The 12889-nt window shown below is 35.5% G+C and overlaps 1 protein-coding gene across 1 annotated transcript; it reads left to right on the top strand.

Annotated features, from left to right (window-relative positions):
• The first annotated feature begins 7780 nt into the window (after window positions 1-7780).
• LOC107496922 (uncharacterized) lies at window positions 7781-9817 on the top strand. The gene is made up of 4 exons (XM_016118245.1): window positions 7781-7839; window positions 7957-8449; window positions 8495-9219; window positions 9289-9817. Exons 1-4 carry the CDS (start codon window positions 7781-7783, stop codon window positions 9815-9817), a joined length of 1806 nt encoding a protein of 601 aa, XP_015973731.1.
• The last annotated feature ends 3072 nt before the right edge of the window (window positions 9818-12889 follow it).

The raw sequence follows: 12889 nt of genomic DNA, 5'->3' as shown, positions 1-12889 counted from the left end.
TATAATAAAGGAACAAATAGTCGAGTAGTATGGCATGGTATGTTGGAAGGCAGCTAGAGTATATGAGTTCAAACCGGTTCTCGGATTTGTATCGAACCGGTTAGTTTTGGCCAATTTGTGACGAATTGTCCGGTTTTTGGTAGTTTATTTGTATTTTCGGTCTATATTTCTAATCGAACTGATAAAATTATTAGTTTAATAATTTTTCCGTCGAATCGATTGGTTCTTACAACTACGGATTTAACAAGACACTAAGAAATTATTTGTGCATTCGGTCCATACTTCCAACCGAACCAGTAAAACTACCAATTTATTGATTTTTCGGTCAAATCGGATGGTTTTTACAACTACAGATTTAACAGGACACTAAAGAACCGTCTTGACAGATCTGCATTCTGTCCATATACGCCTCCTTGTACGTCTCTCTTCAAAATAGCCAACCCTCTTCTAGAACTCAAAATAGCCACTTTCTCATATCAGTACCTCATATTTAAACTCATCATTTTTAACTATACTAGTGTATGTTTCCGTACTCTGTGCAGGATAATACATAAAATTATATGAAAAAATTTATTAAAAAATTAAATAAATTATATATAGTAATTATTATTATAAATATTTTATGAAGTTATAATTAAAATCAAACACTCGGAATTTTTAATATTAAAAATAATTAGTATTTGTCTTAATTAATTTGTGTTTGTTGACTGATCATCTCACTCGTCCGCTTAAAAATTATTAGGAGTTAAAATCTCACTTTGTGTGTGTAGCAATCCATTGGCTAACGGTAAACCCTTAATAAATGGAATATCAATACGTGGTTAGACTTGACAGAAGCACTCGAATACGCAGGTACTTGACCCATCCATGCCCGATTGGAGAGGGTAATAACTTGACTCGAGTCGGGACAGATTTTGCTCAGGATAGAACATGGTCGTGTTTAGGGTGTACCTGCCCCGGATATATACATATAAACACTTTTTAGGAATTAGAATTTACCTCACATCATAGATTTAGTGATTCACAGTTTCAGTACATACTCTATAGCCATGCAAGAGAAACCCAGTCATCTTCGCCCAGAGTCTTTTTCTTCTCGGCTTCTTCACAAAAAACCTCATAGCTCCCGTCATCGTCATTGCTGAGCCCATCGCCGCCTACCCCTTCACAGTTCCCATCTTCCTTCACAGCTCATGTCGCCATCGCTGCTTATCCCGTTATCGTCGCTTCAAGTTGGACCAGTTGAAAATAGGCATGCATGAGATCATTTTTGCATGTAATTATTTATGAATTTTTTCATCCAAATTTGATCTATGTGGTTCAGTATTTAGTATGGCGATCATTGTGGTTTTGTTGCGACACTAATATGATAAAAGTTACGGTAATTTCATAACTAATATATGATACATACCAGATTATTAAAGTAATTAGGGAAATAACATTAAGATGTGTGCATAAAATTTATAAGATGTGATTATCTTAGAAAAATATATATGTATAGCCCAAGTGGAAGATTATTAGAAAATTATTATTTCTTAATATATTTATAGACAATACATATATTAATTATAATACCAAATTAAGTAATTTCACATTAAATGACTTATATAACGGTGATCTTATTTATTGTCATAAATTTTGAATTAAATAAATCATTATTATTTTTTATTTGAATAAATGAGATTAAAACCATAGATACTATTTTATTTGAGTTTTAGAATTTAACGAGTGTCACACTCAAATATAAATAATGACTTTAGGATTTTGGTTTCTAACACATCAAACTCGCCGTCGTAGCTCTTTTCCTACAGTAGAATTGTGATTCAGCCCTATTAGAGATACAGAAAAGTTTTGGTTGACGAAAATCAAAGAACCACAAGAGTCAAGCTCTCTTATCTCAATCATGCTCTCGAATGAAAAAACACTTCCGCGCTCTCAGTTATATTTCTTAATGATTTAACATAGATGATCTTGAGGTTGAGAAATCCTAAAAATTTCAGATAAAATAAAATTTTTATTCAATCAAATGATGATAAATAATTTTATTAAATTAAATTATATTGATGTGATCATTGGATGACAAAGAATGCTAGAAAAATAAATAAATAATATTTTAAGAGTATAAAAATATTAAATTGTCATTTTAATTTACTTTTTTTAATCAATGACAATAAATATCCTGAATTAATTAAATTTTTGCAAAAAATTATATACCTAAAATTATTTTATTTCTTTAAAAATCTTTTGAACATACAATGGTTCAATGAGAGGTTGACTATTGAGAATTGAATATAATATTTTTAAATTCGTATTTTCAATAAAAAGATGTACTTAATTCTATCCATTATAAATAATTATATATTCACTATTACTTATCCATCTAAATAATTCTAACATTGATAGAATATTATTTTTAAATGCAAAAAAATTTAAAATATATTTATTCTATTTCAAAAATCAATATTCATATATTTTTTTTAAAAAAATGACAAAAATATTACATTTCTTAGTTGAAAAATGTAATAGACAATTAAATATCACTAATGAATAAAAATGAACGGGATATAATAAATAATAATTTTAGTAATATAATTAATTAAATTAAATTATTATATACAATTTTTATTTTTTATCTTATTATAATTTAAGTTAATATTAATGGTAAAAAACTAATTTTAAATAATCTCAATTTGTATTTTATAGCATAATTAAAGCACAATTCATAATTTTTTATTTTGTGACTAATTAATATTTTTTAAATTTTTTGGTTAAATCTTCTGTATTTTATAATTGATAAATTTTCTCTACAAATACAAATTTGTGATGAATACAACTATAATTAATTAAGAAAATAAAAAAATCAAATAAAAGATAAAAAATAGAGTAAAAAATTATTTTGAAACTAAAAATTTGTATCTTATTATATAATCAATTTTGTTACTCACTTCTTTTATATCCAAAAAAGTATATAATATCACACTTATTTTAAAAATGACGAAATTCTTCAAATACACGGTATAATGTATAATTTAAGAATCATAAGATAAAAAATATCTAAAATTTTATAATAGTATTTAAAATTTTCAATAGCGATAATACAAAGAGTTTAAATCTACCAAATGAATTCTAAACCTCAATTCAATAGTTACCCTTTGCGCATCTTATTTAAATTTGAATTTTAAAATTTTATTTGTATCTTCTTTTTTTCTCTTAATATAAATTATTTTTGACAAAAAATAGAAAAAAAATCTATTAAGCCAAAAAAATATTCTATCAAAAAATTATTATAAGAAAATTTATAATTAGAGAGGAAAATAATAAAAGCATTAATAATAATAAAAAAAATAAACTCATATTAAAGAATGTTAGAAAAGAAATAATAAAGTTCATATTAATAATAATAATGTTGAAGAATGATGTTAATGCTTTAGGTTTTTACTCTCTGCCTTTGGCCATCGTTTTTTTTTTTCTTTCTTTGCTTTTTTATTTAAATTATTAAGTCATAAAAAATAAAGAACAATTCAAAAAAACAAAAACAACAAGATCAATAGTAATTATATAAATTAAAATACATATGAAAAAAATAAACTATTATATGATAAAATTAATATGAGTTATATTTTATCATTAAATAAACAAATTTAACTCAAAACAAAATTACATGTACAGAAAAAAAAAGAGTTAAAATATCCAAAATGATAAAAATGTTATTTTTATAAAACAGTGAACTTCTAACTAAATTAGATTGTATTAATTATTATTAGAAAGGGTAAGAGAGAATAGTAGCAAAAAGATTTGTGTGTATTTAAGTTATGTAAAATGATACACTATAAAAGGATATTTATAAGTGTTAAGAGAATCGAAATAATAAAGTCGTAATATCTTATAATAAATATTTAAATATGTTAAATAATGTTAATTGATCTAATTGATCTTAATTATATTCTAATATCTCTCCTCAAACTCAAGTGACAACTTGAGTTTGAAACTTATTTGAAACAACTAAATAAAAAAATATAAATTGATTGATAAAAGAAATAAAAGGATAAATAAGACAAGAATTGAAATTGAATAGAAAAGATAAATTGTAATTGAAATAAAAATAAAAATGATAGGTTGAAATTAAATACAAAGAGAATCACTCTACTTTCTACCCAATTTTTTGACGCAACAGAAAAAGACTCCTCAACCTAACTTGTCAACGCCATAGTTTGGAAATTGAATCGAATGACTCTTCAACCTTCTATCTAATTCCCCAATGCAAAAAGAGAGACTCCTCAACCTCAATTGTCCACACCATAGTTTTATCACGAAATCAAAAAAGAGGTTTTCAAAACCTCTAAATCATTCTATATTTCTACTACCCTAGTTGATGAGGTATTTATAATCTCTTAAGTTAAAATATAGAGAATTCTGAGTTCATAAATATAAGGACCAATCTATTAATTAAATAAATAAAATAAAAACACTTTAAATTAAATTAAAATATTCTAAAAATACAAACTAATATCTTCTAAATAACACTTAACTTTATATAACGAACAATTAAAACTCGCATCGCTATTAGTTAAAACACTAATATCAGTAATAACTACAATTTTAGATAATAATATGCAATCATCTTATAATTACAATATTACCTTGTATGGAAAACATGTAACAGAAATTCAAGAAACGGTTATTAAATGGACATAGAAAACGGGCAATTCACATAAATAAATTGTTTCACTTTTAAAATTACGCAAATGTATTGTTTCACATATTTATAGAAATCGCTATTGATAGTAGCGGTTTACACAAACACAGAATTCGCTGCTGTCAGCTGCGGATTACGTTGAGTTGTGGTAGCATGAAAACCGCTATTGCCTGCCGCAGTTTCTGCATGATTATGATTGGTCATAAACCGCTACTATCAGTAGCGGTTTATATACATTGGTTTACGTATGTAAAACCGCTAGAGGCAGCAGCGGTTTACGTTGAGCATGAAAACAAATAGTAAAACTAATCTTTATCTAAAAAATAATTACAAAACAAATAATTAATGGTATATACTATTTAAATAATATCATAAATAAAAAAATTTAATTTATCATTTCACAATATAATTTAAAAAATATAAATATGCATATAATAAAATTTTTATTTGTATTTATTATTAAAAGTGAGACTAAATTACAAATAAAAAAATACAATACTCAAAGTATTAAATTATATAAATCAAGACTAATTTTTTTTATTCTCATCTCTTTTAAAATTTATAAATAATAAAATAATTTATTTTTAGCCAGAAATTCACTAAATCATATATTTTCTTTTTAAAAATCACTTCATTCTCTTTTATTTATATCAACCATACAAAAGAGATTCGGAGAGTTTGAAACCTATGTTGTGTTCTTTGCTGCTGATTTGTATTTAAGGTTCTAGCTAAATGAATTTTTTTTATTTGTGCAACTTTGTTATTTTATGTCAAAAAATAAAAATTATTTGTATTTTATAGTTGATTGATTGGATAAATAATAGTGATAGCATCATAATTTTGATGAATAAAATAAAAAATATAAATATACATGTAATAATTTTTTATTTGTATTTATTATTAAAATAAGACTAAATAACAAATCAAAGAGTGAGTATTGACAGAGTACTAAAATATATAAACTAAGACTAATTTTTTTATATTCATCCCTTCTAAAACTCACGAATGATAAAATAATTTATTTTTAGTAAAAAATAGTGAATCATTTTGATCATTCATGAGTTTTAAAAGGGACGAAGATAAAAAAAATTAGTCTTAGTTTATATATTCTAGTACTCTGTGAATACTCCCTCTTTGATTTGCTATTTAGTCTCATTTTAATAATAAATACAAATAAAAAATTATTACATCCATATTTATATTTTTTTATTTTATTCATCAAAATTATGATGCTATCACTGTTATTTATCCAATCAATCAATTATAAAATACAAATAATTTTTATTTTTTGGCATAAAATAACAAAGTTGCACAAATAAAAAAAATTCATTTAGCTAGAACCTCGCAGCAAGGAACACAATCCAGGGTTCAAACTCTCCAAATCTCTTTTGTATGGTTGATATAAATAAAAGAGAATGAAGTGATTTTTAAAAAGAAAATATATGATTTAGTGAACTTTTGGCTAAAAATAAATTATTTTATTATTTATAAATTTTAAAAGAGATGAGAATAAAAAAATTAGTCTTGATTTATATAATTTAATACTTTGAGTATTGTATTTTTTTTATTTGTAATTTAGTCTCACTTTTAATAATAAATACAAATAAAAAAGTTATTACATGCATATTTATATTTTTTAAATTATATTGTGAAATGATAAATTAAATTTTTTTATTTATGATATTATTTAAATACTATATATCATTAATTATTTGTTTTGTAATTATTTTTTAGATAAAGATTAGTTTTACTATTTGTTTTCATACTCAATGTAAATCGCTGTTGCCTCTAGCAGTTTACATTCGTAAACCAATGCACATAAACCGCTACATCTAGTAGCGATTTATGACCAATCATAATGATGCAGAAACCGCGACAGGCAACAGCGGTTAACATACTACCACAACTCAACGTAATTCGCGGCTGATAGTAGTGGATTCTGTGTTTGTGTAAACCGCTACTGTTAGTAATGATTTTCATAGATATATGAAATAATGTATTTGCATTTTCGTTTTGAAAATAATGTATTTATGTAATTTTAAAGGTAAAATAATTTATTGAGGTAAATTGCCCATAGAAAAATCAACACAAAATTATTTAAAACAGGAAACGAAGAGAAAGCTCAAGATCAACTGAATCTAAATGCTTGAGAAGCATCAACCGAGACGACTAGTAGCATTCAAGCAAAAGAAATTCTAGGTAAGAACAATTTTTTTTCCTTCTCTTTATATTTGACCAAACACTAATTTAAAATGAAGAATCATGTTATTATTTTCATGTAAAATTAATAGTTAAAAATTATTAAATAATTTAATTTATTTAATTCAATTATTATCTAATAATTTTCAATTATCAACTTTACATAAAAATAAATATATTAGTTTAATTCTTTTTTCTTAGTGTTGGCTTGTATCGTTCCCCTACTAGCAATGAGAGGGACGATAGCTCAAGAGCTTGTTCTCGTTTAGCGAAGCGGGGCGCCACTGAGGCCATAGCTCACATTGGAGAGTAGGCCACAGGTCTTAAGAAGAGACCACACAAGCTTAATAGAAGGGCAATTTACTTATTTAAATAAAATGGCAGAATCCTTTACTTAAATATGCAAAACGGATTGTTGTTACGTGCATGTGTAAAAATCCTATTCAATGTAATCCGTGGCAACCCACCATGATTTTCGAAACGTGCATAAACCGTGGCAGGTCCCAGCGGTTTAGGGGGAAACATTATTGAGTGTAAACCGTGGGAGGTCCCAGCGGTTTACGAAGGAGGCGTGGCAGGAATAAACCGTGGTAAGTCACCACGGTTTATGAGGAGAATGTACTGGTCATAAACCCTTGCAGGTTACAACAGTTTATGTAGGGTAAATAATGGCCAGAAAACCTTGTAGGTTTCCACGGTTTACAATGACGGGAACTCTATATATATGTGGGTGATTCAAGCTCCATAAGAGATCATTCTCACAATGGCTAGTGAGGAAGAGAGTTTTCTTGCCTTAGTGCATTGCTCTGGGAAAATAAAAAAAAAAGCAAAAGCCATGGTGTGAAGTTTACCGACAGAGAACCACTGAGTATTTTTATCTGTTCGTCGATGAGTTTGTCAGATTTGAAGAACAGCATCTTGGAGAAGCTTGGCGTGTTGGGTAGCAAGTGGGTGAAGAAACTATTCTACAAGATTCCCATGGCGGTTGTCTCGACCGGTGTTTAGTATGAAACCTTTGCGGTTAAGGCTGATGAAGATATTAGGGTTTTGTTCTACTGTGTAAGGAGTTTTCCGGAGATCAGAATCCATGAGTTGTTCGCGAAGTTGGAGGTTGGTGTCGATAGTTCTGGGGCATCCGCTCCAGTTCCTAGCCCAGCTGCCACGGGTGGTGCATCTAGTTCGATGCCTGCGGTCAGACCGTATCTTCCGCCGGTTCAATCACCTTCGTTTGCAGCTGATTTAGACCGAACAGAGGTTGTTGGTTCTGTACCTTTGGAGAATGCAGCAGTCATTGAGCCTCCCTACATTGTGGGCACCGGTGGTGGCCTGTTACCTTATATCAAAGACATTGGTGGACCTGATCAAGTAGAAAATGCAATGCGTGATGATGAGTCTGACCAGGAGCCTGTTGATATCGTAGGTGACAACGACGATGACACAGATGGCGATCCACATGCGCAGCATCGGCCTTCAAGTTCTGCTTCTCATCAGTATCCTCCACACTTCTCCACACTAAACTTGGATGCTCTTGGTCAACAGGAAGACGGTGGTAACACAGTGGGGGGATCTTCTACAGAATTTCAGATTGGGCAATCATTCTAGAGTAAAGATGAAGCTGTGCTGAGTGTCAAGGACTATAGCATCCGGCGAGGTGTTGAGTACAGAGTCATCGAATCAGATCATTTGAAGTATCATAGAAAATGTAAGGAATTCGGCAAGGGTTGTAGTTGGTTGATTCGTGTAGCGCTTCGTGCACGAAAGGGCACTTGGGAGGTTAGGAGGTACAACGGGCCACACACATGCCTCGCAACTTCTATTTCAAGTGATCACCGTCAGTTGGATTACCACGTTATCTGTGCGAGGATTCTTGCTATGGTTAGGGCAGATGCTGCGGTTACGGTAAAGGTACTTCAACAAGCGACAGAAGCCGATTACGGTTTCAGGCCTAGTTACAGGAAAGTTTGGATGGCTAAGCAGAAGGCAGTGGCACAAATATATGGAGATTGGGAAGAGTCTTACGCGGAGTTGCCACGTTGGATGCTAGGGGTCCAGGCGACAATGCCGGGAACAATCACGGTGCTGAAGACGTCTCCTGTTCGGATTGGTAGTGGGGTTGATGAGTCAACGGTGTACTTTCACCGGCTTTTCTGGACATTTCCACCCTGTATCGAGGCATTCCGGCATTGCAAGCCCCTCGTCAGTATTGATGGTACCCACTTGTATGGGAAGTATGGAGGGACGCTGCTGTTGGCGATAGCTCAGGACGGGAACTCGAACATCCTCCCGATAGCATTTGCCCTTGTGGAGGGCGAAAATGCAGAGTCGTGGTCATTCTTCTTGTCCAATCTCTGAGAGCATGTGACTCCTCAGGAGGGTATCCTTGTTATCTCTGACAGGCATAATGGGATCAAGGCAGCGCTTGAGGCACCTGAGACTGGGTGGCTGCCTCCTCGGGCTTTTCGGGCCTACTGTATTAGGCATGTGGCTGCGAATTTCGCCCTAACGTTCAAAGGTAAGGACTCAAGGAAGATGTTGGTGAATGCTGCCTACGCAAAGACTGAGGCTGAGTTTTATTACTGGTTTGACATCATGCGGACTGAGAATCCAGCAATGTGTGACTGGGCCAACCGGATGGAGTATGACAAGTGGACCCAACATGAGAACGCTGGTCGACGGTTCGGGCACATGACCACAAACATCAGTGAATGTGTGAACTCCGTGCTAAAGGGAACTCGCAACCTACCGGTCACATCGTTGGTTAAGTCAACTTACGGGAGGCTTGCTCAGCTATTTGTGGTACGGGGACAGACAGCAGAGGCACAACTCGGATCTGGGCATGAATTCTGTCAGGCATTGGTCAAGGCTATTGATCGGAACCTAAGAGACTCTAGGTGCTTCACTGTGACATTATACGACAGGCATTAGTCCGAGTACACCGTCGCGGAGACAACACCAACCGGGAGCTTCTCGCTGGGTAGCTATAGAGTTTCCCTTAAAGATCACCGATGCGACTGTGGCCACTTTCAGGCGCTGCATTATCCTTGTTGCCACGCCATTGCGTGTTGCGCCTACTCCCGGCTTAACTGGGCGTCATATGTTCACGAGGTGTATCATATGAGTGAGGTGTTCAACGTTTACAAGCAGGGGTTTCTCCCACCTATCCCTGAAGAACTATGGCCTCCATATGCTGGGCCTACCATCATTCCTGACCCTAATATGCGGCGTGCAAAGTAAGGTCGTCCAAAGGCAACCAAGATCCGTGGAAGTATGGATCAGTCTCAGGAAAACCAGCCGAAGCGTTGTGGGCTACGCCGTCAGCCTGGGCATACGCGGAGGAACTGTCACCAGCGAAGACAGAGTGGTGGAGGGGATGCGTAGATCTCATGTCGTCTAAAATGCCGTCTATGCTGTTTCAGTTGTTTCAGGGTCTAGATAATCTTAGTAATGTATGGTTGGTTAAGTCTGTGACTGTCAACATGTTTCTTTAATGCAAAAATTTCAGATGAATAAATTCCTGTTATTTTACGTGTTTGATTAAACCACTTTGGTATTGTTCATATTGTGCATTATAATATAAACCATAGAGCTACATATCAAAGAAGCTAAAACCGGTTAAACTGCTTGGTCAAAAGAAAAATAACATTTAACATAAGTCTGAAAGCCATAAGTACTCACTAGCATGCTAAATACATAAACTAACAAAGTTCCTACCGGACGGGAACATATAACATAGCTAATCAGAATCCTCAATGGTGTCACTGTCATCATCGTCGAACTGGCCAAGCATGTGACCTCCGGTGCCACACAAAGGAGGACGCCTCACCCGCCTCGGTCTGTGATCTGCCGCTGGGACTGAGGGCTGTGCGGGAACCACGCTGAAAGCAGAGGCAGGTGTCCCTCCTAACGCAAACCATGGGTCAGACGGAGATACTGCAGGCTCGTTGAGGTCAACTGACAACTGAGCCTGAACGTCGTCACTCCGTGGCTGCTGATCAGCAAACTGGGCATGCTCCTCAGGCATCTGTGGTCTATAATGGGTATCATCATCATCCCTAAGCATGTCTGCTATGTCCCTGTAGAACTCGGACTCAGTAACAGGATCATCAATGTCCATCCCGACAGCCGTGGTAGTAAACTCAGCAAAAGCATGTGGGGTCACGTTCCCAAACAGTTGAGAGCTAGTACCCACGTTGAACGTCGGCTGATCCACAGCTGATGCTGATCCAACTACCTCCTCACTGGGCACGTGATGAGTGCCGTCACCCTGCTCGGATGGTCGTCTGTCACGCGCACCTCGACGGTTAGGCCGCGCAGGTGGCCGTCTGCCTCTACGTCGAGGAACACGGTAGTCCACTGCATCCCCAGGCTCAGCTCCAGGAAGGTCCTCCTCCAAACGGTCGGCAAACTCCCTCCACTCGCGATCGGTGGTCCGGGTCCCTATACGGCGACGCCGATCGACTCGTCTGTTATCTGGTCTGTCATAAACGTGCACTCTAGGAGGTGTCTGGGACGACCCTTTGTGACGCGCCTCCTCAGTCAACACAATCGGCCTCGGATCCTGAAATGCTACATTTGGGGATAGGAACCTGTGCGCCACATGGCACCACCACTCCAGGTACTCTGCTGATGGACCGGGGTCGAGGACTCGATTGACCCATATGACTGACTGAAGCCTGTTCTCCCAAAACTGGTGCCACTCCTGATAATACGTGGGAAACCACCGGTCCCCACCCCTATCATCCTTCGCATGTAGCCAATCTATGTTTAGAGCTGGCTGTGGGAGATGCTGAACACCGCCGAACTGGGGTAGAACCCTATCGACCTGGTGCCACTCGATCGCAGCAAAATATATCAGGCTAGTGACGGCCGTCCATAGCCTTCGGTGCTCGTCAGCTAGTATCTCCGGATGAATAACAGCAGCAACATCAACAGAAGAATAAGGCTCCCACACAAACTGTATCGAAACAGTAAGAGTTTCATTAGACAATGACATTTAAGAAAAACTAGTTCAAGTATCAGCAATAAATAAATGACTCACATCGTGGACACGCAGTCGATCCAGTGCAAGGCGTGCGGAAACTAATCTCTGTGCCCCTGCATCGTTCCTCGGCACAAACTCAGCCCACCTATAATTTTAATTGAAATGATGTCAAGACAAACCATAACACATGCTGTGTCTACAATTTATGAACGGAAAATACTAAACCCTACCTGGAAGTAAGAGGAAACCCGAACCGGTCAAAACCAGTGGGCCTCAGAGTGGGAAACCTCCAGAAAATCCAAGACTGTAGTAGCTGTAGCGGCCCAGCCAAGTTAACGACGTTCCTGTTTGTACCACGACAAAGACACCTATACAACCAGGCCAGTGTAGCCGAGCCCCAACTATATCTGCCCAAGTCGTCCAATGATGCCAAATAAGGCAACCAGCGAAGGTGGACTCGGTTTGCGTTCTTGTCCGCAAACAGCTGAGACGACAACAGCATCAGGATATAAGCACGTGCGTATACACGCACGGTCTCATCAGTAGCATCTGCAGGGAGAACCCGGAACCTCTCGTGGAACCATGTGTAGCACACTGTCATCTGCTTGACTTTACTCTGTGGAGGTAACTCCCCGAACAACACCCGGAACCACACCCATGCTGGTCTACCGTGTTCCATCAGATTCTCAAACTCAGTCAGGCACCCACTAACGGGCGCACCATCAATCGGCAAACCCAGCTGATACGCGACATCCTGCAAAGTAATGGTGCACTCACCAAACGGCATGTGGAACGTGTGGGTCTCCGGACGCCACCGCTCGATAAATGTGCTAAGGAGAGACTCACCAGAACCACTGACTGTTTAGCCTAGCCAGATGATACAAGCCCGCAGTCTCCAGATACTGTATAATCCGGTCATGTAAGGGTATATTCTACTGCCTCCTAACGGCGCTAATAACCCTACTAGGCTGCAAAACGTGGCAAAAATACTATTAACCAGACTAACAAAATAAATA

This window comes from Arachis duranensis, chromosome 7 (assembly GCF_000817695.3).
Source record: "Arachis duranensis cultivar V14167 chromosome 7, aradu.V14167.gnm2.J7QH, whole genome shotgun sequence".
Classification (NCBI taxonomy): domain Eukaryota; kingdom Viridiplantae; phylum Streptophyta; class Magnoliopsida; order Fabales; family Fabaceae; genus Arachis; species Arachis duranensis.
The sequence above is the reverse complement of the archived record's forward strand: the minus strand, read 5'-3'. Positions and strand labels throughout refer to the sequence as shown.

Coding starts and splice junctions, on each gene's coding strand:
- LOC107496922 (XM_016118245.1), top strand. CDS start 7,781: ATGAGTTTGTCAGATTTGAAGAACAGCATCTTGGAGAAGCTTGGCGTG. Junction 8,450..8,494: donor AGGAAGACGGTGGTAACACA/GTGGGGGGATCT, acceptor CAATCATTCTAG/AGTAAAGATGAAGCTGTGCT. Junction 9,220..9,288: donor GGCGAAAATGCAGAGTCGTG/GTCATTCTTCTT, acceptor TATCTCTGACAG/GCATAATGGGATCAAGGCAG.